The 24562-nt window shown below is 45.8% G+C and overlaps 1 protein-coding gene across 1 annotated transcript; it reads right to left on the bottom strand.

The window, feature by feature from the left end:
* Positions 1–11532: 11532 nt before the first annotated feature.
* Positions 11533–22331, bottom strand: LNP1 (leukemia NUP98 fusion partner 1). Its single transcript, XM_005440539.3, has 3 exons — positions 21917–22331; positions 15352–15597; positions 11533–13270 (listed from the first exon to the last, which is right to left on the bottom strand). The coding sequence occupies exons 1-3, from the start codon at positions 22064–22066 to the stop codon at positions 13067–13069; spliced, it is 600 nt and encodes a 199-aa protein (XP_005440596.1). The 5' UTR covers positions 22067–22331; the 3' UTR covers positions 11533–13066.
* Between the last annotated feature and the right edge of the window lie 2231 nt (positions 22332–24562).

The raw sequence follows: 24562 nt of genomic DNA on the forward strand, positions 1-24562 counted from the left end.
ATTAACTCCATGTAAAGATCAAAACTTAGGTACACAGTACATTTCTCTTTGGCACTTTCCCCCCCTCAGTTATCTTCTCAGGCAGCTCCATCCATCCCTCCTTTCTCGTACAAAGCAACACTTTCACTATCAGATAGATAGTGCTCCAGCAATACCCTTACGCATCTGGCAAGCAGATGTCTTTGCAGGTTGGGTGATGTAATAAGTACAGAGAAAAAGGCAATCACTATTTTCCAGAAGGACCACCTCTTTGTAAGCAGTGTTCCAGAAATCCAGCCTCTATGGCAGCTGCTCCCCTTTCCCAGGCTGTGACTTCTTTTGCAATTTTTTTTTTGGATGGCAGAATGCATCTCATGTAATGGCATTAATTCCTACCTAATGGGTATCATTCTGTTGCAGAAGGGTTTTCAGTTAGACTAAGCTAAATCAGCAATGAAACTGATAATTGTAATCACCTCATATATTTACCACTGCTTTGATGAGTTTGTTTTGGCCGTGGAGCAAAAATCACTTCCTGGGATTCCTCACTTCCGTCCATACTTAAGATGACTTAAAAGTGATTCTAAGTAATGATTAGTGTCTCCAATGTCAAAAATTCCAATTAGCATCCCGGAAGCCCTGAAAGGGTTCTGCACTTCTATGAGGACCACTGCAGTGTGCATTAAAGTAACCGCAGAGAAGTGCATGCACAGAATATTCTATAAAACAGCCAGAGACTAGAGAAACAACAAAGCACCTTTTGTACCGGTGGTCAGCAAGAGGCCAACAGTGCTGCTACATCCAGTCAAGCCTGGACCTTCCTTCATTTTCATTGTATTCTTTTTACCTTATTCCAAAGTTAGGATATTAAATCACCATGCCTGTTCCCAGCTTAGGGTGCGTGCCTGAGACACAGGCAGGCAACCAGCCCTTTCTCCAGCTGGAGGAACAGAGCATCCACCTCCCCCTGGAAGGGCTTCGCGTGCTTCCCAAACTCGGGTTGGTCACAAAAGAGAAGAATTTATGAAACACTTGTTTTGCTTCCTGGGACAACGTATTCTGAGAATTCATACAAACAAGGGCAAATACCTTAAAGAAAATCTAAATACGTAAAAATAAGTGAAAAAGACTTGCTTATATCACAACAGTTTTCCTGCCTGTTCAGGATTGCTCCTTACAATGCAATTGTAAAAGGCAATTAAAATTACTAATAGGCCCAGTTTACCAGTTTGTAAATAGTAACATATTGGATCTATCCCACTTTTCTTCCTGCTCAACATGTCCCTCAGCAAAAGAATAGTTGTCTTTAGGTGCTTAATGCTGTAGTGAGTGTTAGGTCTGTGCTATGAATGGTTTTGGGCAACCATTCCATACTTGAAAGGTTTGATACGGTTAACATTGCTTTTGCTTTATGTTAAAATGACCACGTAATCACACTTGTGTATCCTCTCCAACTCAGTAAGAACAAGCTATCAAGTAACTGCAGCTAAACACTGTGGTGTCTGAAATAGAAAAGCAAGATTTTCTGAACAATGCAGCCCAGATGCATCATTTATGTCTGCTCATCCGACAAACAAACTTATTTCCATGTGCCCTTGTGTCCTCCTGGTTTTACCTGGGAAGTTCCTTCATAACTGGGAATCCCTCCATTCTTGAAGGGGTCAAAGTAAATAGCATCCACAAAAATCATTACAGCGCACACTTTAAATGAATCTCCACTGGGCTTGAGTCCCGAAGACACTTGCAAAGGAGGCTTTTTATAGGCACTTGGCTGTTTGCTGACATGGAGCTGAAGCAAGTCATAAAAACATTTCTTCGTGGCTAAGCTCAAACTCTGCGAGGTGACTTTGCAAGTAGTGCTTGATTGGCTTTTCACAGGAGTTCCTGAAGGAAACGTCACAAGGCCAGGTGCCTGCGGTGCCGAGCCCCAGGGTCTATCCCACCGCATGGCTGCAGCGCCCAGCTCTGCTTCACCAGGGCTGTTGTAGTACCTGGCACTCACATCCCTCGTGTCTCCGTACTCCATTGTTTGCCCGCAGCCACACACCTGTGCCTTGGGCCAAATACTCAGGAGTGTTAGAGACAAATCAGAGTTGTGTGTGTTCTGGGGTTACTGTGAGACCCGCAGTGTGGCCCCAGAGACGAGCGGCAGCGCCGGGAGGCAGGAGAGCCAGTTTCAGCCCAGCCACTGGGGTGACGGCACCGTAGCAAACGGCAGGAGCAGACACCCCATAACCTGGCTCTCCAAGTGTCTCCGCAGGGCGCTCGCAGCCACGCTCTGTGCCTTTGGCCCTTGCTGCCCACCGCCAGCAGCCTGCCCAGACCCCGGCCTCCGGCACGTCCCGGGAGCCGGCGCCGGTGCAGGGAAGCAGTGGGCTGCTGGCCTGGCCTGGCCTGCAGGACACAGGCACGGCATGCTTCAGGGGGAAACCTGCAGGGAAATGCTGATCCATTCCCCTGGAACATCAAGATTTGCTGTTTGTAGGTGTCTTCGTAGCACCACGTCTAATTTATAGCTGAGTAGACGTAGCACAGAAGTGTACCTGACACCGATAAAGTAAGTGATCTCCAGACAGAGCACCCAGAAAGCTAAATAATTCCGGCCTTGCAAAGCTTATACAAGAGTTGAATAAAGAGCAAAAGCGTGCGCTGTCTGTGACTTGAGGGAAAGCAAACATTGATGTTCTGTTTTCAATACAACTTGTAACAAGCAAAATAAATAAAAAGTTAATTTCAGTACAAAGACCCATCTTATGATAGCCCCAGTTTTGGAGCACTACTGGGGATATTGGCTCTTGCATGGATCTAGAAGATACAGGTTTAAATCCGTAAAGTTTAAAAAACCTTCTAGGCCTGATCCTGCCATCAGTAAAACAATGTGGTTACATGAAACATGTAATTTTAAAAATTATGAAGTATGTTGCTTTGTTTGAAGTACTTTTTTTTTTTTTTTTTTTTTTTACAAGTAGCCTGCAAGACTTCTGCAAGAAACTTTCAGGAAGAGTGTCCTTTTCAAGTTTCTATCCCCTCTGTGCATTCATCAGCAATTAATAATAAGCTGATTCCTAGCATATAAAAATGTATGCCCTCTTGGGAAAGCCTTTCATCCAGAAGAATGTAGAAAAACAGTTATGGAGAAAAAAAGTCAGAAGAGCTCATCTCACTCCACTCTGCATTAGGAGAGGAACTGTGACGAGTGCAGGTGTGTACCTGAAACAATCTGTAACTCACCGGGAACTGACAGCACTTCAAGTTGGTTAGAGTCCCTTGAAATCATCTAGCAATTTGGCATGGGGAATCTAGTAGTGTAATAAAGCCAGAAATGCTCAGCGTATTAATGGCAAGAATATTGTCTCCAGACTTCTCCATTTCCATATAATGATGATTTAAAACAGAGAAACCTAGGGAAGGCAGAAGCACTGGGAGAAAGTGGTTTGCAGATCCCGAATATTTTTTTTCTCGGAGTATCAGTACTTGAAATGAATATATGCCTTGACACCAAGAGCAGGTGGGGTCATCTTTGGTGCAAGCACGTATAAAAAAAGATGATCCCTGTCCCCACGCTGAGAGTAAGGATTTTTGCTTTTTCTTGTCTTGTCATCTGCCAGCTGGATGAGAGCAAAAATGACTTTATACTGCAAATGCCCGCACAGAAGTCTGAAAATCAGCTCTGAGAATGTGGAATTACATTTCTTTTTACTACGCTTCATCTTGTGAAGCAAGTTTAGCATTAGACAGTAGGAGATAATTCATGCTGGAGACAAGGATGTGCACTACCTTGACATTTTTTGGTAGAGGCTGGTCAGCAATAGATTAGTGGGACAAGCCTACAGCCGCCTAACTTCTCAGCAGTGCCAGGCAGCAGAGCTGGGCTGGTGCACTCACCTGGGGTCAAGTACCACGCCATGTCCTAGTTTATCAGCTGCTGCAGAAATCAGGACATGGAAATCTAAGGCAGAGGGCTGTGGGGAAATGGGATAATCCATTGGCTGAGGAAAGAAACAGCAGCTGCAAGAACTGGGAACTCTCCCTGCCTCCATCAGGTTCCTTGGCCATTTCTAGATGTGTTTCTTGCATGTCTCTGGCTGATGGCTTCTTACTTTGGGGAAGACGTCTAGGTTATAGTTTATAGGATCACTGAGCACTCAGAACAGCAGACGGAGTCTGTTGGAGCAGTTAGTAAAATCATAAAGCATTCTGAACAATTATCAGATATCAGGGCCAATGGAATATTCAAAAAGGTGCAGTGAACCATAATGAAAAGTTCCCAGTTCCCTGGAAATAGTATCTCCTCACCTTTATTTTTTATTTTTTTTTAATTTGCTAAACATCCAAAGGTTGCAGGAAAGCCACCCCCAGAAACCTCGTGAGGAAGCTGGCAGCTGTGATCTGGTGCACCGGGTGGTGTGGTGGCCAATGGGGCTCCTGGTCACACAGCCTGCACGGAAATCACAGAGACAGCTTCATTCCCAGGCGCTGCCTGATGTTTGCACTAAATGAGGCGCTAGGCCTGTGGGAAAAATAGTATGCAGGCAAATGATTAAATCATGTCACATAATGCACGTTGCATGGGGGAAGGGAAGAGGGAGCTGAGCTATGCTTCCAGGGGCAGCGCTCGGTCTGGATTTGTCCAGCTTTTGAGAGTTTAACTCTTGTAAACCTAATGGTGTGCTTTCAACTTTTTTTAGGATGCAGTTTTGTCCTCCTCCTTGTTTTGTTACTTTTTATTCTCTCTGTCTCTGACTCACTCGCTGTGCTCGGCAGTACCTCGGGTGAGTCAGGACAGAGGGCTAGCCACTAGCCGCAGGGGGACATCGGGGTGAACACCCCCATTGGCAGAGGTGCAAGGCAGAAAGAGCAGGATGAGAAAAGCCGCCAGCTGAGCAGTTCTATGAAAAGCACCAGCTGCAGCCCAGCCTAGGGAGAACAAGGGAAAACTGCTTTTCTGGGGAAGAGGGAAAGCGAGAGCAGAAGCGCAGCTGTCGGAGGTGAGCACGGAGGGATGGGTAGGTCGCAAAGCTGGTGTCACTGCATGGGCATTGCCCCCTGGGTCCCTCTCCCCTCAGCTCTCCCACAGCACGGTGGGTGATGCCCTCCTGCTTGCCCTACAGAGCAGAGGCACACTGTTGTGGTGCTGCTCTTTATCCCATGGTGCACCAGGGACAGAAAATCCCTGACACAAAACAGTTCCCCCCATACACACATCTATCACACACATGAAAGAGAAAGAGCAGCAATAAGGGAGCAGCCCAGCCAAGCCCCACACAAGTCTCCATGTCAAGGTGCAATATTCCCCTGGAGACAAACACTTTTTGCTCAGCCACTGTCCTCCCAGCCAGCTCCTTGCACCACACATCCCCTCGGAGCAGGAGCTGGATCCTTCAGTCTCCGACCTGGCTGTCAACTTAGCAAACCTCTGCCCTCCCAAAGCACCTGAATTTGCAGCACCCCCACCCTGGGTCCTGGGCACAAACCCAAAACACCTCTCACAAGCCAGCTCCCTCCATCACACTCCTCTGGGGGACCCACTCCCTCCATCACACTCCGCCCATGAAACAGCCTGGCCTGAGCTCCTCACCCCCAGCCCCGCTCAGCAGAGTGTCAGCATTCGCCCTTTTGGCTGTCCCCCTGTGCACCAGCCCCAGAGCCCACGGGGCTGCCAGGGCGGGCAGGGTGCTCCCACCCAGGCCAACCTCCACCAGGTTCCCCACAGCACCACTGTCACCATCAGCCAGCGAGTCAGTGTCTGTTGGTGCACGCGCTGTGTGAACAGGGGCACGCTTGGACGCGGGTGTGCACTGGTGGGGCGATGTTGGATGTGATGGGGGCACAGGCAGCCCCCAAAGCAGCTTTGTGGGAAAAGACCATTTTAGGGAAGCTGGGCAGTGACGGGGAGGAGGTGGTTTCTGAGCAAGAAACTTGAGGGAAAGCAGAAAACCCCAGAGGCAGCTTGAAAAGTAGTAGTTTGTGGCCAGGCAGGGGGAGCGGTGGGACAGAAACCCACAGGACGGCGCACTTCTCCCGGGAGATGCAGAGGTACAAACGTCTAATTGTCAGCACATGTCAATATATATATGTATTTTGTGTATATATATATATGTATATATAAAATATTATTTGGTACTTTGGTGAGCAGGCACAATAAAAAGGAAATGGCCACGTAATTTAGTAAGCCAGTGAATGGTATAAAAGTGAAAGAGGAGGATTTCTCATCTTGGGTCTCCTGCTGAAGTTCCCAGCCAGAACACCCTCTTTCCAATGAAAAAGAAAAAGAAAAAGAAATAAAGAAAAAATCTACTATCAGCTTTGTTTTGACATTCCTGTGACTTTGATTGTTTTAAGACATTCAGGTGGCTTACCCCCCTTTTGTTTCTGTATTTCTTTATTTGATGGAACATAGGAACTGGTGCTGCCGGTTTGTCCCTTTGTGCTTCATTTCACAGCCGTGAGTGATCCCCTGCAACGAACACATTGTATGCATCTGAAGAAGGAGGTTCAGTATGGCTTTGTCTCCCAGTTTCCTCTGAAATTCTGGGGCACGGCAGGGTTTGTGCGGCATGGAGGGCTGCCAGCCTGCCGTGACCCTGCATGCCTCAGCCGCTGTGGAAAGCCCGGCTTCCTCCTTCCATGATGGGACCACACGGGCTGTGTCCCCCCCCCCATGCCCCGAGTCCCCACCACGGGGCAGAAGCCCCCTAGCACGGGGGGCACCACTCAGCTCCCACAGCTGCCGCCCCGGTGTGCTGGTCAGAGCAAAGGGAAAGGAGTGCTGGCAAACAGGATTGCCACACAGGGATTCCTGTCATTTCCCAGGAATGTTGAGAGGGGTGACCTTGGTCCAAAACATTTACCAAATCCATGATAGTAAGGAAATGAAGATACTGTTGTTATCCTCAGAATAACTCCAGCAGGACCCAAAGCAGGCATAGCTTTATTTTTTTTTTTTTTGCAGGACAATGTGGCAACCAGCACTTTTTGTTTCTGCTCATTTGATACCAGAAAAAATGGTCCTGAGACAGGGTTTGGTGTCTGGATGCCCAGCCAGTGCAGCAGCTGTGCCTGCCTTTCCCGCCGCTCCCCCACCGGGTCCCACATGCCACCGACAGAAACCCACCCCAAGGCAGCAGTGGCGGGTCCCCAGTCCCCCGCCGGAGATTCTGCCTGTGGCACCAGCTCCCCCCAGCATTCGCCACCAGCTCCCCCCAGCATTCGTCACCAGCTCGCCCCAGCATTCACCACCAGCTCCCCCCAGCATTCACCACCAGCTCCCCCCAGCATTCGCCACCAGCTCCCCCCAGCATCTGTCACCAGCTCCCCCCAGCATTCGCCACCAGCTCCCCCCAGCATTCGCCACCAGCTCCCCCCAGCATTCGCCACCAGCTCCCCCCAGCATTCGCCACCAGCTCCCCCCAGCATTTGCCACCAGCTCCCCCCAGCATCTGTCACCAGCTCCCCCCAGCATCTGTCACCAGCTCCCCCCAGCATTCGCCACCAGCTGCCCCCAGCATCTGTCACCAGCTCCCCCCAGCATTTGCCACCAGCTCCCCCCAGCACTCATCTTTGTGGGGTGACAGGAGCCAGGCTGACCCAACCCTTCAGCATCGATTAGCCAGGAATTAGGGAACGCTGCTCCTCTCTGCAGCGCCGGCTCTGACCTGCAGCCATTGGAACGTCCGGCTGCTTCCAGCTCCTCAGAGCACTGGCGTTCCCCTTTCCCACTAATACTGTTAATTAAAGACTGACACATCCCAGCTGCAGCAGCTCCAGTGTTGCCCATCATCTTCGCTTTTGGTCTTTCCATTAGTGCAAAACTTTGCTAAAAGCCCTTAAAGATGACACTGAGGATTCACCACCTCCCAGGTAGCATCTGGTAATGCCGGATTGCTGCAGCAGCTTCAACATGCAAATGTATCTCTTTCAGTCACCAGCATTCAAGGTTTAGTCAAGGTCTGGAGAATTTGGTATATAAACCCTTTCCGCTACTCTCTAACAGAAAATGTAACAGAAAATAAGCCCCTGGGAGTTGTCACCATACGTCTTTGTGAAAACTGTGTGCAATGAAGTTCCATGCTGCTGCCAGTCCCCAAGTCATCGTGACAAATAACATATGGACCCAAATCTTCCTCCTTCAAGTGAAAGGGAAGTTTTATCAGTAGTAAATGACCCCAACCTCAACAATGGATCACTTCTGAATAGATAATAAAATTGTAATGAGTACCCTGGATGAGTGACAACCATTACGGTTGATGTCTGTTGACTGTAAAGTTGAGATGTGGATTATACTACTGTGCAACCACATTTGTTCCATGCAAAAGGCATTAAAGGAATGGAAAATCTGTTGTATCCTCACCTCCAGCTGTGGGTGGGTGGAACCTGGCATAATGGAGAAGTTAATGAAATTTTTTGTTTGCAGACCAAGTTCTGGGCTAACCTGTGATTGCCACTCCTGCAGGGTTAAGAGCAGCCCAAAGTTACTCTGTTCTTCCTGAGGACCTTTTATTGCTGCTCGGACCATCAGCACAAAGGAATGCCCTGACCGTTCCTCTCTCCTGGGCATAACTTTGTGCCAGCTTTGGGAAGGCCAACCTAAAATCACTCTAGCTGCTTTCTGACAGCCAGAATTCTCTGTATAGGAGTCCTCAGGGAGTAGACCCACTAGATTTAAAATGCTGAAGAGAGACACTGAAGATGTATTTTGTGCTTATAGGAAGAGCAGATATCAGCCGAAGTCCACTGCACAGAGGTCCAGGAAGGGCAGCTTTCCAAAGGGCCAAGCCGGCGGCATCTGCCTCATACAGTGGGGAATGGCTGCAGCAAAGCCCAGGGGAACAGTGACCATGAATCCTTCTGCTCAAACTTTGAGGCAGAAAGAGGGCTCTTTTTTGATAGTTCACTGTCAGGAACAGGACTAACTCACCAGGCTGAGGACTCTCTGTAAGGACTCCATAAGCTTTTGGATGAAAAATCATATACAACTGTCACAAGTTTTGGTGGGTCTTCTCTGTACAGCAGAACCCTGTCCATCAGTTTAGAAACTGCATGAACTGGAGCATTTTCACAAACATATAAGAAGGACAAGAATGCATCAAATATGGCAGAATATGAGTCTTTGATGCTCCTTGTATCACTTCTTCCTCCTATTCTGTCTGACCTCAGACACAGCTGAGAGTTACCTGTTTTCCAAAATACAGTAGAGAGGGATCCTCCTAACAGGAGGAATAGCATCTGTCAATCCCATCTAAAACAACAGAGTATATGAAAATCATTTCTGTGATGGGTGGGTTTATTTTAGCATTTGTTCATACAACAGCCACAGGCAGGGCATCATCTCGGAAGTGTGCTGGATTTCAGTATTCACTCATTCATTGAATGACCAGATTTTGGCTGCAATATCTTTCTGGATGTATTTCAAGACCTGTTGTTTTTAATGGTTTCGGCAGATGGCTGTGTAAACTCAACATCCCATGATTATGATTCATCTCTGTGAACAATTTTAGTTATCAAGTTTGATTAGATCACTATGTGATTTTATACTATTCATATGTACACTGAATGCATTCACAGCCAGGGCTGTGCTTACCCAAATACCTTTTTTTGTGCTAAAGGACAAAAAGCACATATGAACATTTTCATTTTTTCATATTTAATATTATGTTTCTTTTTTAATGGCTATTATGTTCTTGTTCAGTTATACATCATAGTTGTTTTGGTTTACTTAGGCATTTAATTATTTCCCTTTTTTTCCCAGAAAGGTTTGTTGCAAGCATGCACATAAACATAACTATTGCCTCGTTTTGCCTTTGTGGGGTCTGGCATTTTATATACTAATACATGACATGTTAACAAGTACCCACAATTTAATGCACCTTCAAAACCATGTTGCAAATAAACAACACCTCAGAAGCACACGAGCATAAATATTTTGCTTTGGAAATGCCTACCTAAAAGATGAGGTAACCACACTTGACGGTCTCTTCTCAGCCCTCTCAGAAAACACTGGGGCATCACTGGATCATGGTCTCAAAACGCTTGTAGGTACCCGTGCCCTGAGGTCCCTCAGGAGCACCTTCTGGTCAGCCTGAAGCACTGGGAAGGATCGCAGACACCAGTGTTTTACCAGAGTGTGGGCTCCCACCTGTGAGATGCAGCAAGTTTAACATGTCCTTTATGGGCTTCTGAGTCACAGCAGCTTCTGACAGCTGGCCCGCAGTGGGAGTGCCAGCCTGCTGGTGGTGGTGGTGGTGGTGGTACTGGTGGTGGTGATTCCCCTCTCTTGTAAATCTGTCTCAAGTTTTCAACACTACCTGTTAATGTGCATTTAGGAAAAGATGGGATTTGGTCCCTTCCTCTTTGCTTCCCACTAACTGACCTCCTTCATGTCCAATTTTGACTCTGATGCAATTTGTAGCCATCCCACTCTTGAAAAAAGCAGAAAAAGCAGAGTGCTCGCCTAGGAAGGAGGGTGTGCACAGAAAATGCCCACAGCCGGCCGCACCGCTCCGGGAACTGGGGTGGGAATCATGGCAGTGACTACTTGCTGTGTCAGTCACCACCGAACTGACGATCTGCTGTGGAAATGAAATCCCTCTGGAATCTTTCTGACTGCTTGTGTGCCCCAAATCTACTTTCTGTGGAAACAGGAATATCAGCCATGCCATTGCAATCAGATTCCTCTTCAGATGATTACCTTCCTTCCGCAATCCCCAATAATAATTGCAAATTTCTGTGGAGAGTTACTTCATTCTGTCATGCAGGTTTCAGTCTCTCTAAGGAACTATTGCACCTGACTACGTGGGGCTAAATGGGAAAGGGCCATTGCTCCAATCGGGCATGACATGAAGCAAGAGAAAACCCTTTGGAGTGGACATTTGTTAGCGATTTAAGGAGGACAGTGTTGAGGACATTATTTGAATGCTTCTGTTTCCGGAGCAGGGAGCTGGCAGGCAAGTCCAGCAATGCCACGAATGGCTGCCAGCCCTGCCACTGGAGTGTGGCAGCTCTCGGCTGCACGGGGGCTGCCTGCAGGGAGACCCCTTGGGCTGGTGGCTGCCCACAGGGAGACCCCCTGGGCTGGTGGGGTAAGGCTGGCTGGCACTTTGGTGGGGTTGGTAAACAGCAAGTGAGAGCCAGGCACATGGGGTTTTCTATTTTAGCTCTTTTCAGTGTTTTCATCCCATCAGGTGTGGTGTGCAACCAGCACGTTATCACAAATACAAGCTTTTTGCAAATTCTGCCAGGATACAGCTGGGCCTGCTGAGCTGGAAAACAGGAGGAGAAGGCTCATGCTCTGAGATCCAGGCAAACCTGGTGCAGCCACGGCACTCATGAGGGCAGGCTGCCACGTGAAAGGATGTACGTGAGAGGTTTTATCTGAGGAACTCCGGCACAGCTGGCCATGTTCCTTTCCACCCAGGTCTCTTGTAATGCAGTGTTCAAATTCAGGCTATAAAAGGAAAGCTGCCTGCATGGAAGTGTTAGCCGACAGAAGAACTTTGTGAAAATTCAATCTGGTTGGAGCGGGACAGGGACTATGCATAGGAACAACATTTTTCAGTCAGATTTATTAATTTAATGTATAAAGCAAGAAGCAATTTACAAGCACCAGCAAGGGTTCAGTTGCTTTCTTACATATCCCCTAAAGCCCTACTTAAAAAGAAAAACAATCCTTTAATGGAGATAAGTGTTATAAACTTTTAAGGATGCACTAAGCTTTGTAACAGGTTGAACATTCAAAATTAATGCTCTAAAATAAAACAATAAAATCTTCGTTAATTACAGAAAATCACAGGAAGAAAAATCCAGCAGACTTTGACTTTTGCTCATGACTTCATTGGTCTTTACTTGTCTCTAACTGCATTACACAAAGCAGGCTTTCTCTACGCTAGGCTTGGGGAGGTGGTTCCCAAAGAGGGCAGGGTTCTTCTCTGCAGGGAAGACTTACGTGTTGCAGAAGGGGGTGTTGTGGGGGGATGTATGTGCTTATGAGCCTCTGGAAGTGAATTTCCTCTGCAGAGAATGAAATCTTACTTACAGTTGATGAGATTTACACCTGAGTTCAGGAGATGTTCAGCCAGAGGAAACAGAGTTTTCCAAAGTTCTGCTTACCATAGACAGAGCCAGTTCCCATTCCCTTGGTTTAGCCCTAGTTCTAGAAAAAGGAAAAGGGAGAAGCATTGCGATGCCTCACGCTGAATGTGTGGCAACCCCTTGAGGAGGTTATATGGAAGATGAGAGGCAGAACATCTCAGGCTTTACTGGAGAGCTTTTGGTAAAGCTCAAATTTTGATGAGGCAAAACTGGAGGTGTAGCAAAAGAAGCTGGTAGCTATGAGGCAGGCAGGGCAATAAAGTAGTAAGAGGAGAGGGCGGGAGGCCACAAAAGAAGCAAGATGATGAGGTTAAAGTTGGGAGAAAGAACTAGTTGTGTGACTGGGGAAATGGGATGGAGGACATGGGAGAGGGCTGGGGGATGTCAGGGAAACAAGGCTAATATTTTGCAGTGACATGGCAAGGAAAGTGAAATGAGACATCAGGGAGGTGTAGAAGAGAACATGTGGGCTTCTCTTCTATTACTTCTGCAAATTTGGAGTCGGGAGATTGTCAAAGCAAAAGGACACTGGTTTCCAAGACAAATCTAAGCGACTGTCAGGGACAGGAAGCATGTGGCCCTTTATGTGTACCTTTCCTTTCCCAAACCTGCCAACAAGCCTGTTTTCAATCAAAACAGAAACGTAAGGCTTTGCATAACTTTGCACGGCTCTGTAATACATACGTGCTCTCCTCTTAAATGAACGCATCCACTACTGTCCTGCCACAATGCTAAACTTGCCTGAAACCCTCTTACAGTGGTTAATTGCTAACTGGGATCTTGCAACAGATACACTCCTCCTATGACAAGGGTCATGTTCCTAATAGCAAAAGTAAAGACAGGAAGGTAATAACATGGTGTCAACGATGCAGTTGAATTTTACTTTTAGTTTACAGATTAGGGTTTATTCTAGCTAACAGGCCTCTTCTAGTCAGAACAAAACAAGAATGATCCCTCTGCTTTTCAGGGGGAGTGTTAAAACTCATTATCTCAATGCATTCTAGCTGCCTGTGCATAAATATCCTTTCTCAATGCTTGTTTGTGATGGAAACTGTTCGTTGTGTTTTGCTGGTACAGATTCTGAACCTTCATCTTCTTCCTGCTCTCTCCTTGGCTCTGATTTCTCTCCCATTCTCTTACGAGACTTGTTTTTTCCCAAATGCAATCTTTCCCTTTCTCTTCTCTCCTTCACACCTTCAGGTTGCTAAAAAGCAGGGAAAAAAATTGCAGGAGATTAAAAATTATTCCCAGGTGAACAAAAAAAAATCATTAATTTATTTCACTAGCAATGAACAATTAAATATTACAGTCACCTACCTCAGCAAGATGAGATTTAATATGATGGGCTCATATTCAAGGCCCCAGCCAGTCACCCTAAAACTCAGCAAGAGTCAGCATGCATTTGATCCCACTCTGTGTATGGCAGGAGGGTCACCCGCCCAGAGGACTTGAGGGGGAGAACAGATGGAAGAGGAAAAGGGAGGGGGTCTGAGGTCTCAGCCCAGAGTCCATCTTTCTGGGCTTTCACATGATCCCTCTTTGTGCACCTGAAGGATGTTCAGTGCTAGCTGCAAAGAGCTCACTGAAAACAAGTGCTAAAGGTCATGAAGTGTCCTTAAAGCCACGTTTATAAGAGAAAAGTAGTATGTAGGGAAGGAGAGGAAATGGGATTACCTTTCCTCCACTTTTAACCTGTGTGTTCACGGTGGTTTGAATTGCATCCACAGAGCTCTGCAAAAAACCTGCTCCATTTGGAGATACAAGCTTAAGCCCACTCCCAAATTCCCTTTCAGATCTCTAACACCTATCACTCAGTTCTCTGAGATTCTCAAATCCTTCACATCTCCCAGACTTCAGTGGTGACAACAGGAATGACAACAATTTGGTCTACTTGAAAGGTAGATTAAAATACAGCCCAGCACACCTCACACACATGGATTACAGAAGGGTACTAGGATCCACGTTTTTAACTGGAACTGAAGCCGTATTTAGTGCATTATGCTCACTATACCTATCCTGCAATTATCACATGCTCACAGACTTTCTAGCCATAGGCATTTTGGAGAAATGATAAATGATACACCAGACAACCACTGGTGAGGGTTGGCACATAAGGCAGTGTGAATTTCCAAATTCTGAGTAGTTCCTAAAGGGGAAAAAGAAAATTAGAGAATGCACTTAAAACCTTAACAAAGGCATAACGGACTTGTCATCACTGTAATTCTGCATATTCTTAGAGGACTGCTCATGCAAGGACTATAATTGTGGGACTGATCATGTAATGGTGCTGCTTATTTAAAAGAGATTTTTTTTCCTTTCTTGTTGCTGCACAGAAGTTCTGCAAAGACAGCTGAAAATTACTTCTCCATACAAACTGTCAGTGTCAACAAACTAAAGAACAAAAGATACTTCCTTCTGTTGTTATTTGGTACCAATGTCAAGCATTATTCAAGCACAGCTTTTTCAATAGGGTGACTGAATTTGATAGTGTTCTGATACTTAAAGGCGAGTTAGGGTTTATTACTCTTCCTTCTGTTGTATGTTACACCAGCTATTATGTATCATAATAACAAAAATGTGCTAAAGTGTGTCACAGACAAAAGTCTGTTACTGGCTACTTCATCAACACAAACCATACAGAAAATGCTCATGCCTCAGGAAAGAATGATGGGGAGAAGAGAAGGATGAAATGGGGGAGAATCCCCTGCTGGCTGCAAGCCCTTACAGTGAAAGTATATTCAGCCACCTACAGCAATGGCTGCTGCCACAGCTGCGTGGTGACACTGAAGAAAGCAGATGGATGGAGTCCCAAGGCTAAAAGAGAAGCCTCTCAAACACCACTGTGTCTGGCAGTCTTACAGGTAACACCATATACGATTAAATATAGATAACCATACGTGGTTAAACCAGGTCAGCAGCAGTGAGAAAGCAAGCTGGGTCTTATGGAAAAAGCAAAGCAAACCTGGGTTTATATTGTTATTTTTTGTTGGCACAGCTGTAGAAACCTCTGAAAACATTGTCACAGCCAGCACAGTGCCTCATTTTGAAGATACACACCTTTTAATAAGTCTAGATGGTAACACTACATCAAGAATTCCCATGCTAATGCTACCGTGTTAACCGTGTTACTGTAAAGACCACATAATGTGAGACACTCTAATTCAAGCTTATTCCTTCTCCTCCCCCAGCAAAGCCACAGCAATTACACCAGGGATAAAGCTGGCCTGCTCATCAGTTGGTTGGGTTTTCTTCTTCTCACATGATCTTAAGTTTGTCATTACCTACCAAAGAAACTGAGCGTTTGCTTTTGAGATGCAATTGCTTTTCAAAGGACTCTGCAAATTCCTGGATGGAGTTTGATCTTGACTCTGGGCACGAGCTGTCTGCCGAAGGTGTTCTGCTTGCCTTCCTGTGGCAGTGGCATTTGACATCCTGGTCTTCTTGAAACTCCTTGGAGCCCCTGAGATGGCCTGAAGAGCAGCCTTTGGTAGAAGCATGAAGTCGTGTTGTATGGAGGGAGGAAAGCCTCGCCTGAAAAACAAGAGGTCTTTTTTGAGTACTGAATATTAAAGCAGAGCACACAGGGGAGATTTTTTCTGCCACAGAGCGCTCTCTGAACAATGGTGCAGAATGAAGGACCTTGCCCAGACTCCTGTATCTTCCCTTTCATGTGCAAGAGAATCACACTGCCAAGAGCATGCTTTCCAGAGGCAGCAGAATTTGCTTTTATTCCTGTTTTTGAGCATCTAAGTTTTGGCACCCAAATGAGTAGTTCAAAGTGTGCTGGGTCCTCTTAGAGCCTCCTGGCACTAAAAGGAACCAGAACCCTTCATAACCTCAAAAAATCATGCCTCGCATCAGGCGGCAGGTTCTAGACAGGACTCTCAAAATGCAACGACACAGCCTTCTATGGCCAGATAAGCCAGATACAGGGATTGACCCACAGGTGCTCCAGGTCTTATCAGATGTTTGAGATCATTTCAGTGTTTCAGCAACAATTTCTAGCCCATCAGTGTCAAATTTTCAGCATGGCCTACATGCAGGCAAGATGCCTTATTGTTCAGGTCTGAATTTTCTGATGGTTTTATTTGTCCTGAACCAATGAGGGAAGCACTTTCAGGGCACTAAGGGATACATTCCTACCAGAGAAATGGTAGGTAACAGGCTTCCTACAATTCCATTTGTAGGGCTGAGGCGGGGAGGGAGTAGGTAGGTGTTTAGTTCCTGTGTGGTTCAATTTTCCCAGGCCTGACATGCAGATAAAGGCTATTGATCTGCATCAGCTGTGTTTAATTGAATGCCTGTAAAGGAGATTAAACTGATAAAGGATGGCTGTGTCCTGTGGAGTCATGTGCTGGTGGGTTTAGGAATAGGCAGACCTGCAGAGGAGATGGGTGAGAAGGCACTATGTAAAGCCAGGCATGCCCAAGCCCTACCAGCTGTTGATGCTTTTCCAGGGTGAGCAGCTGAACACTGGTGAGATGCTGGCAGTGTGAGAGGGAGATGGGAGGTGCCGAGAATGAGACTTTCGCAGGTATCCAGTTAGGGCACTGCAGGCACCCAGCTGCTACACACCTGTTTGGACCTGTATATGTTTTGTGTAAGCCTGGTGCTAAGCCTTCAGCTACTGAGTAACTCTGAGGAGCTCTGCTGGCTTCAGGGGAGCTGTGATTGTTTGTAACAACTGAAGGTCTATCCCACAGATCCTGAAATGCTTTCTAAGAAAATTCAGGAGACAGCCTTACACTGAGAGTAGGGTTTATTGGGGGGTGGGGGGTGCAGTGGTGGTGTGTTTTTTGGTTTTTTTTTTTTTTTTTTTAACAAACAGCAGTGGAAAGCTAAACCGACTTGGTGTAGTGGCCACATGAATCTACAAATCTTGGACTGGAAGAGACTTGAAATACCTCCTTTATATGTTTCCATTTACTCTTGCTCAGATGCTATTCTAAATGTATCAGCACAACAGGGACCTGTGCAGCCTTTCTCTGAATAGTGAGGCTGTGCATCCATGTGGTTATGGCTACGTCACATTAGGCAGGCTTGATGAGAGGTGCTAAAAATAACAAATCTTACACCTGACAGAAGCACCTAATACTAAAGAATTTTCAGATCATAGTGCAGTTTGGTTTCTTTTCCAGATATAAGCTTATTTTAGTAACTAGTATTATGGACTGCCTCTGAGAGTAGTGGTAATGATTTCTGCCATACTATTTTTACTTTGGTTTGAAACCAATCAATACAGCTGTAATTTCTGTAAGGTCATATTGTATTGTTACTTTGAAAAGCATCAAAGCAATCAGATTGTGCTTGAGGGACAGGAGTAAGCATGCTATGCCAAGCTCAACAAGCTAAATGCCTTCTGTGTCATTTTAATGGCATCAACATACGTTGTTTCCTAGAAATAAAAATTGCCTCACACTGAAAATCACTGGTATTCATTCTTAGAGGGTTTGGGCAAAAAAACAGGAGGACAGCTGAAATGAGGGATGGTATTCTAACAATCCTGTTTTGCAATATTTGTAAATGTTTTCTTTTACTGAAACATTGCTTTTTAATTTCCTTTCACAGATAGATTTATAGTTAAGCCCTCAACAAAAAGACTGCAGTTCACATACTGACATGGCAGCAATGGTTCAGAAAAGGGACAGGCCTTCCCCTGAAGTGCATGTCTGCCTCAGTGGACTAAGGGTAAAGCTACGCATACATACCTATGCAACCACATTACTGTGGTCATGCCTCTTTTCACAGTGCCTCGGTGCAATACCATAGCTAGGACAGCATGCTCGTGTGTGTCAGCATGTTGCTGTCTTAAGGACACAACCCTGCAGAGGACAAGAGCCTCAGCACAACTGCTCAAGCTTGAACATAGCATGGCTTATAACTACGAGAGTAAATTGGTGGTCTTTTATTTAAGATTGACTCTGTGGAGAACTGAGTCATAAAACAAAGCTCAGCGATGAAGCAGATCTAGCACTGACTTTAGATAAAATCCATGTAGCTTTCTTTCTATATCTTAGATTTAATACATGCATTTAGTATACACATTTGGTGCCAAACTGATTCCTTGGTAACATTGTAGATAAGAATGGCTGAAGGCTGCTTTAATCTATGCTTTCCCTCCTGAAGTCTCAGCAGCTGCTGGCAACAGAGATTATCTCTATACCCGCACCCTGGTGTCTGCCTGCCACTGCTGTCATCCCTTGCCAAAGGTCTCTGAGCACAGCTCCAGTATCTGTGCCCGTCCTTGCCCCAGCAGCTGCCTTGTGCCTACTTCTGGTGCCTCTTTAGCAAAGTGTCCTTGGTCTCCAGCTCCTAGGATCTGACCTTGGGTAGTTTTCAAACTGGAAAAGTGGGGAGGAGGCGAAAAAAGGGAAAAAGCATGGGAGGAAGAATGATAAATGCTCCCCCATATCAAAATGAGGAATTCTTGCCAGAACTGGAAAAGCCAGAAGCACCAAGCATGTACTCAGGGGTTGATTCTCACTCCCTTGAGTACTACTCCCTTTTTTCTGCTTGAGCATTTGTGTAAAGGATGGTCATGCTCAGTGTATCTATTTACAAAGCAGCTAATCTTTTGCTAATTGCCCATCTAAACCACACAAAAAGTACACAAACAAAGATACTTCATGAAATTGATTTGTATGTAATTTGCCTATTCTCCTTCTCACTTTCTGTTGGAGACAAATAATTGCTTCCATCTTTTGGGGTTGCACAGCTGTCACTAAGAAAACTAATCTTCAGTGCATCAGCCCCAGTGTTAGTTGTTTCCTGAAGTTTATACCATGACCCCACTGCTTTAGGGATGTTTTGGAACATTTGACATTCAGATGCTGTCCCACAGCTTCCTTTCCTTCCGAGAAACTTAAAGCCAAGTATATATTCCTTGAAAATGTTTTGGCCTAGGCTTCAACTGATCTGTAGTAACAACATTGTTGTAGATGTTCAGTCTGACTTTAGTCTAAATTAATGTTAGCAACTTCAACATCAGTCAGTTGTTCTGCTCCCACTCTCAGCTGTTTCTTAACATATTTCCTCCTGTGAGCAGCAATGTCTACTCGATACATTTCTAGAGTTGTAAAGCTCTTACCAGTTCTCCTTTGCCCCCTACCTTTTCCCCACAACAAAATGTCTGGGAGGTAAGAAACTATCCTGAACCAAAATGATGAAGAATAACTAGAATGTGTCAAGGGAAACTGTAGCTGGAGGCTGCAAAAAGGGTATCACAGCTAATGTGTCTAAAGTTTGCCAGGGGAGCAAGCTAAATAAAGGAGGTGGAAACAGATGACATAGTTCTCTCCGGGCAGTTTTCACATTCAGTGTTGGCCCACAGCAACATATACAGCTCTGAGACTTTTCAAGGGAGTGGAGTTGCCCAGTGACCCCATGAAGGATGAATAAAATTTTGTGTTCCCCTCTGTAAAATGGGAATGACAATAGCAAAAGCATTTTTGTGAAACTCATTTTGTTAATCTCTGTGAGGCATGCTAAGATATTGGGAAAAAAATAATGAAAATTGCTGCAAGTCTGGGAGTTATTCTACAAAGCTTTATCCATATTTTATGGGGCTCTACCGTGAGAGGATGCCACAGGAGCTCACCATTGTGTTTGAGGTGAGAGCAGTGGCTTGAATGTCTTTTTACAGCACTGGAAAAACTACAAAGACCAGCATACTGATTTGGAGCTGAAAGAAATTTCCAGTGTGATGCAGAACCACCTTTTGTGTCATACTGCTAGTATTTTGCTATGTAATACCAAAATGCCCCTGGTGCAGATACAGCTCACGTGGGGAGGATTGTACTACTGCTAATGCACCGCATACCAGCCCTGGGTACAGACAAAGTGTGCTGGCAGTGCTGGTTTGGCAGCACCATTGCATCTACACAAGGAACTTTTGCAAACCACTGTGTCAGTTAGGACATGCTGACTTGATTTTCACCTGGACAGCGAAGTTACCTCCATGTACGATGCTGAGACAGAGGAAAGGGTACACCGCAGTCTGCTGTGGAGGCACTAACTTGCAGAAAAGACGCAGTCTAATCTCAGTTATTATTCCTTCTGATTAATAGCACTGTTCTGATAAAATGAAGACTATTTAACTAACCTTATAAGTGTTTTGAATCTTAGAGTAGTTATAATTCATAATAATGAATCTTACAGTCATTATAATGTGTAATAACTGGGTAAAGAACACACATCCAGGTGCAATACCATGTTGTTGCTGTCAACAAGGAGATGCTCTTTCTGAAGGTATTTCTAGGGAATTATTAGTGACCATTTGTTTAACTTCTAGACTTGGTTTAAGACAACATGTTTCAGTGCTCTTTACTACCAACTAATTAGAGATTTCCAGATAGAAAGGTTTCATCTCAAAATTTATCCCCAAATCACAAAATCCCCACAAAAATCTTCCCTTTTCTCATTCTTCCAGTCAATTTCTGGCACTGAGAAATAAAGAAATTAAAATTTATATCTCTTGTATAATAGTACTGGAGCAATATAAATGGGTGTGGAGCATTAATGTAAAGGCCAGACATAATTAAGTGTACAGGGTAACTTTAACGTGTTGAACAGTAGTGTCAGAAGTCACATTCTTCCCTTTCTGTCAGCTAATTTAATCCACATTCTAGGTATGGATTCAGGGATGCAACTCCAGCAAAGTATTTGAATAGCTCCTAGCTAAGTATTTAAATACATTTTGAACAAATCTAATATAAGAACATACTTCAAATGAAAGGTATGTGTATGCACACAGATACACACAAAGATGTGTTCAGTAGCTTGCTGGATGGAAAGTGATTTAACGTACATCCTTACACTTCAGTCTATACTGGGACCTAAAGAACAGTAGCTCCAGTGGAGGAGAATTTGCAAGATGAAAACATAGCATGGCAGAAAAAAAAAGTTTGAAAAAGATTAACTATTTCTCCCCAGTATAATAGTATTTGCTTTGTTGCATCCATAATGATGTAAGGGTACAAGTGAAAAATTATCTGTAAGGAAACAGGATCTTTGGTAAGCCAACTGATGCAGTTGGCAAAAACGAGACAGGTTTGGACCACCTAAACATTTTTCTAAAGCTGAAATAAAAGCAACAGTCTTCAAGTGAACAGCTGTTCTCAGTTTAACTTCCTTTTGATAATTGGTCACACAGTTGTGAGTTTTCTTAAAAACCTGCTTCTATGTGTGAACCCTGCCCCTTTCCCAACTATTTTTTTTAAGAATGAAGAATGCACTTCTACCTTAAAATCTTACTTTACGGTATAATAAGCTTTGTTCTATGTTGCATCCTTATTTTAAGTCAGGTGTTTTAAAAAAGGAGGGTCCACATCCTCTAGCTTAAATTAGAAGTTACAGCTGCAAACAGCTGGATACCTGAGAGTAAAGCATACAACCTCCTGGAGACAGCCTAATTGCAGAATTAGGTCCAAACCCTGTGAATACATACCGAGGGGTATATCGTTTGACAGATGAGGACAGACTCATTAAGGACAATGTTTATGTATGCCAGCTGCCAAAATGTTTTGATCTCTGTCAGGTCATGCTGAGCAGACAGAACACCACTGTAATACACAGTTATGCAGTTATTACACCCTTCTCCTTACATTTCTGGTCCTACAGTGGCTCACCTTGGAGTTTGATGGGTTTCTTGTATTCCAAAAGCACCGGAGGCCTGGCCCTGGCAGGTTGCTAAGTTCAAAAAGCAACTCACTGCTGCCAGTAGGAACTGAGCTTACTTGGCAAGGTGCACTATACTCATCCTCGTACATCTCTAGGGCCATGCCCCTGGGGAGGGCACTTGTGTTTATGCATAAACCGCACACACAGAGAGAAAACTGCGCACAGGTCTTACCGGAAGGGAAGCTCTCCTTTCGCTAAAGGGTCGTGCCTGACGTTTCTTGTGGCCTCTACCCTCTTTTTCATTCTCATCGATCAAGCTGTGGCCCCAGAAGCTGCTCATCCATTTTGCAAAGGAAATATCATCATCCTCTTCATATTCCATGTACGGATGTTCCAAACTTGGGGGGGGTCTCCCAACCAGATGAGGAAAAGCAAGGTCAAATGCCGCCACCACCACCACGCCAATAGCCTCACGCGGTTCTGCCAATGAAAGGAAGCAGAGATGCAGTTTCAACCACTTTTTCTGCACTCCATCCCCCAAAACACGTCCCACTGCAGCCCTGAGCACTGTCTAAACATAAAGTCAATTCTTCCTCATCTCTTTTCAGCAAGGTTTCTTTTAACTTTTCCGTTACAGTGATGTCCAATATGACACTGCTGCAGGGGGCTGGTGGGAAGGGAAATGTGTTGGCTGCTCCCCATGTGTTGCTGTTGACTGCACCAGCTGTCAATACCAATGGAGAATTGCCCACATTTACATGCCCGGGAGGTGCGTGCTCAAACCTAAAGTAGGCTTGTGATTTAGGGAAGCGGAATTGACTTATTGATGGTGGTCAGACTCTGGAACAGCCACTTGCAGAAGCTTAACTGGCTCTGTGGGAGGTAGGACAAATGGCCCACTCTTCCCATGCTGCCCTCCCTCCTGACTTCTGTCGTCTCTGCTCTTCCTTCGGTATTCAGGAAACATGGTCTGTCTGGGTAGAGGAAATCCCCCTCATTTTCAGGTTATGACAGCCAGCATGAACTTGCATCAGCTGCTTCTCACCAGTCATTTCATCTGCCACAGCAGATTTATGGGAGGGCCTGCATCACTTGAAGGCACGCAGAGCAAAAATGCGTCTGACTCCTCCTCACCAGCCCTGGGCGTAAGCCATATAAGCTCTGTCTATAGCACAAAACAGAACAGGGCTGGGCACTGCTTTCTGGCCAGTGGCTAGATGGGTCACATCTACCTTATATGGTGCTTGTGCTGTGGGTCTCCTCAAGTCTGTACATACTGTGCTGTGGTTGTAATACCTTAGTATTGTTGTAAATTTTGTGTCTTTTTTTATTTCAAAATATCTGATATAACACGAAAACTCTGTTGTGACACATGAAACTGTTGTTTGTATGGTATGAAACTGGAAGATGTGTCACACGCTTTGGGATGGCAAAAGGATGAGGAGGAAGGAGGGCTTTGAGGATGTAGAGCCTGTTCGTTAGTGTTGGAAGACTTCACAGGAGGAAGAAACCGAAATCTTATCTTAACAATAATATAAATATTTATAATGATCATAATTTATTTATATATCTTATTGGAAGCAGCCCTTAATGCGTGCTAGGTAGCTAGGTGTTCTGGTGCCTAGGCATTGCTGCGGAGATTCTAGCTGGCCTTGGCCAGAAGTACGCTAAAAAGCCGGCCAGCAGTTTAGCATTATGGAGAATCAGTGCTCCAGCATTAAACCTTGCTCCTTGTCCCTAGCCTATTTAGCAACAGAGATGTACTAACAAAACTCCAGTTTCATTCACAGGTGTGAGGTCTAAGTACAACACTCTGACGTAGGACTTTTCATTCTGAATAATAGGGGTGAAGGGGCCAACTGGTCATGGACGCCTGTGTGCCTGTTTCACCTCGTCCAGGGCAGACAAGACATGGTTAGCACAAGGACCTGGAGTACCTGGGTGTGCCGATGGCATGGCCTAGCTGTTGCCTGTCAGAGCTTGGAGATGCAGCCAGACTGCAGCAGGCTGCTTTCTTGGCAGAGGCACGGACGGACATGAGTGAGAGGAATACCTGCAAAACTGTACAGTAAAAAGACACCTGGAGCAACAAAAAGGATGTGTAGGCTGATTCTCCAGGTGGACAAGAACACTCCTGGCCATATTCTGACAGCCTAAATTTGACTTATGTCCTTGAGGCTACCTATCTGTATAGGCAAGGCACATCTGAAGGCCTACGCTAGCTCCTAGGAAGCAGCACACGGGTGGAATTTGGGCTGTCCCAGTAGGAAGCTACTGGCCTCTTGATAATGTATTTTCTATTGTGTGGTTCATAGAATCACAGAATCAGAGAATGGTTTGGGTTGGAAGGGACCTTAATGATCATCTAGTCCCAAGCCACCTGCCAGGGACAAGGACCCCTTCCCCCAGCCCCGGCTGCTCCCAGCCCTGTCCAGCCTGGCCTTGAGCCCTGCCAGGGATGGGGCACCCACAGCTGCTCTGGGCAGCCTGGGCCAGCGCCTCATCACCCTCACAGTGGAGAATTTCTTCCTCATATCTAATCTAAAGCTACCCTCTTTCCGTCTAAAGCTGCTCCCCTTGGTCCAGTCGCTACATCTCTTAAAGGCTGTCCCCATTTTTCTTATAAGCGCTCCTTGAGCACCGAAAGGAGATTTTCTTGTTTCTCGCCTTGTGCGCCGGCCCGAGGGCCTCGGCCCGCCCCGGGCGCTGGCAATAGCGCGGTAGCCCCGTGTGAAGCCGCTCGCTGCGGGCACCGGGGGCGGCGGCTCCCGGGGCATTCGCGCTGCGCCCCGGCTGCCGCTCCCGCCCGCAGCGCCACACAGCCCCGGCGCTGCCCCGCGGCCACCGCCGAGCCCGGGCAGCGCCCGCCTCGTCACAC

The sequence above is a fragment of the Falco cherrug genome, chromosome 2 (assembly GCF_023634085.1).
Source record: "Falco cherrug isolate bFalChe1 chromosome 2, bFalChe1.pri, whole genome shotgun sequence".
NCBI classification, from domain to species: Eukaryota; Metazoa; Chordata; class Aves; order Falconiformes; family Falconidae; genus Falco; species Falco cherrug.

What these genes read in the sequence shown, in the direction of transcription:
- LNP1 (XM_005440539.3), bottom strand. Translation starts at nt 22,066, where the DNA reads ATGGAATATGAAGAGGATGATGATATTTCCTTTGCAAAATGGATGAGC. An exon ending in AAAGGAGAGCTTCCCTTCCG is followed by an intron (nt 15,598 to 21,916) that starts GTAAGACCTGTG and finishes CTTGTTTTTCAG; the next exon opens with GCGAGGCTTTCCTCCCTCCA. An exon ending in GCAAACGCTCAGTTTCTTTG is followed by an intron (nt 13,271 to 15,351) that starts GTAGGTAATGAC and finishes CCTGCTTTTTAG; the next exon opens with CAACCTGAAGGTGTGAAGGA.